Below are 2256 nucleotides of genomic sequence, written 5' to 3' on the forward strand. Positions count from 1 at the left end.
GAATTGTGTCTTTTTTGTCCATTTTGTTCCTATTCAAATTTGTTATAAAAGTAATCACCACAACTTACCCACTTTAAACTACAAAAATATGTAATTTTTTCAGAGGTTATTTTTAATGTTATCGACGGTTTTAACTATTGGAAAATATATTTTCTGTGGTTGCAAAAAGTGCTAGGAAAAACAGCATCGTTAAATAATTACTGACGATTTTATATTAAATCGCCTCTATTTTCGATGGATTTCTGGAAAACTGCTGGAACTAACCAAAGTTCTGCAAAACCGTCTCTATTTTTAGGGTTTTCTGAAAAACCGCTATAATTTCTCGGATTCTGCTAAAATCGTCAGAAGTAGATGGGGTTCGAGAAAACAGACTCTATTTTAAGTGATTTTATCCAAAATTGTCATAAATGTATATAGATCATTTTTTTATTTTAATTGTGTTGAAATTGGATTATGAGAAAATTGATTTTAGATTTAAACTCTCATTTGGTCCTCGTATTTTTGTGTCAATCTCAAGTGGGTCATCATTTTTTTTTCAATTTCAATTGAGTCTATAAACTTGTAAAAATGAACCTTTACAAGCCAATTAACGTTAAATTTTCACTAACGACGTCTAATTATGATGACGTGTTTATGATGACGTGCATTGTTTCATTACGTGAAATTATTTTTTAAATTGGTGAAACTGAAGCCTCCACTCCCCTCTCGCCATTTCCTTCTCTTTTTCTTCTGTTCCCCTTCTATCCTCATCCCATTGCCCAATTTCTCTTTCCGAATCAAAACCGGAAAAAGGTTGCAACTTTGGCAAGATTTTGCGACCCCAAAATGAAATTAGATCGTGGGTGCCTAGTTTTGTTGTGGGTGTTGGAGCATTAAGACATAACTGGTTGGGTGCTAACGTACGCTTTGTCGTCTGGGAACGGTTGGAATTGGATGGATCAATTAGCGTGAGCAGTTGAAAACTGCGCCGTTCCCGTAACTCGCTCTACTCTGTATTCTTCATATTTCGTCTAGGCAACGTGTTTTTCTCCCTTTGCCTTCCGCTGCATATTGAGTTTCTCGCTCTACTCTGTATTCTTCAATTAATTGTAATTGTCATTCAGGCCTTACGTCATTTGAGGCAGATTTCTCAAGAGGTTTCTCAGCCAAGTGTAACAGGATGGGGAAGAACGCCTGCAGCTTTACGTGCACTGAGTCAGAGATTGAGCAAGTTTGTGTCACTAATTGTCCTTTGCTTGATATAATTGACTAGTTATTGTATTTTGTTGTCTCATACTCTCTCTGTCCTTGTAGAATGTTCCTCCAGCAATTCTTCTTAGATTCTTGAGGGAGCACCGGTCAGAATGGGCAGACAACAACATTGATGCCTACTCAGCTGCTGCCATTAAAGCCGGTCCCTGTAGCTTGCCAGGGGCCCGACCAGGAGGAGGTTTTGGGGGTCAGGTTATTCTTCCGCTAGCTCACACAATTGAGCATGAAGAGGCAAGTTATTTGCTTCTAATTTAGTATTTTCCTGCATTGAATATAGTGCTTATTATTTAGCATTTTATTTTCTTTCAAAAGGAAAATCAAATGGAAAACACATACTTCTTTTGCCTTTGGATTTTTCATTAACATTCTTGTAGAGCTGATAGAGTTTTTGAGACATAATGGCTTGTTTAGCTGATAGAGTTTTTGAGATATAAAAACGTTTATTTCTCAAAATCAGTTATTTATCAAACAGTTTAAATTGGAAAGGGAGTATATAGCATTGAATTCGCGATCGTGTGATCTGGTGACAATTGATAAAGTGTAGTTGCTCTTGACAGCTATATTTTAATGCTAGGCAATGCTGATAAACATGGTGTTAAAGTAGTTGGAGGTTGCAGCGGTTAAAGTGGTTGGAGGTTGCAGCAGCGTCAGCGTGAGCGGTTGGCACCAAGGGCGACGAGCCTTGTTCTTGATAGTGGAGGGCGCATTGACGGGACAGCGAAACCTCTCTCTCGTGCATGAATGGCACCGCGGACGTGCTGCAACAGTGACAGTGGCAACTCAGAGGCAAACGGCACAGTGGTTTCCAAATCCCTAATTTCTTTTTTAATTTTGCCAATCTAAATAAAAATTCTACGTAACAAAATAATGTACGTCATCGTAAACACGTCATCACAATTAGACATCATTAGTGAAAACTTAACGGTGAGAACTTAATTGACTCATTTTTATAAGTCTATGGACTCAATTAAAACCAAAAATAAAACGATGATCCACTTGAAATTG

At 37.7% G+C, this 2256-nt stretch overlaps 1 protein-coding gene across 3 annotated transcripts; it reads left to right on the plus strand.

Annotated features, from left to right (window-relative positions):
* The first annotated feature begins 712 nt into the window (after window positions 1–712).
* LOC108337859 (homeobox-leucine zipper protein ATHB-8) lies at window positions 713–2256 on the plus strand. Of its 3 annotated transcripts, none has more exons than XM_052880437.1 (4): window positions 713–992; window positions 1104–1210; window positions 1294–1482; window positions 1826–2256. In XM_052880437.1, the coding sequence occupies exons 2-4, from the start codon at window positions 1160–1162 to the stop codon at window positions 1853–1855; spliced, it is 270 nt and encodes an 89-aa protein (XP_052736397.1). In that variant the 5' UTR covers window positions 713–992; window positions 1104–1159; the 3' UTR covers window positions 1856–2256. The 3 variants fall into 3 exon arrangements, with proteins under 3 accessions (XP_052736397.1, XP_052736398.1, XP_052736396.1); XM_052880438.1 differs by having other exon boundaries at window positions 713–975; window positions 1809–2255; XM_052880436.1 differs by having other exon boundaries at window positions 713–975; window positions 1826–2255.

Source organism: Vigna angularis, chromosome 7 (genome assembly GCF_016808095.1).
Source record: "Vigna angularis cultivar LongXiaoDou No.4 chromosome 7, ASM1680809v1, whole genome shotgun sequence".
Taxonomy (NCBI): domain Eukaryota; kingdom Viridiplantae; phylum Streptophyta; class Magnoliopsida; order Fabales; family Fabaceae; genus Vigna; species Vigna angularis.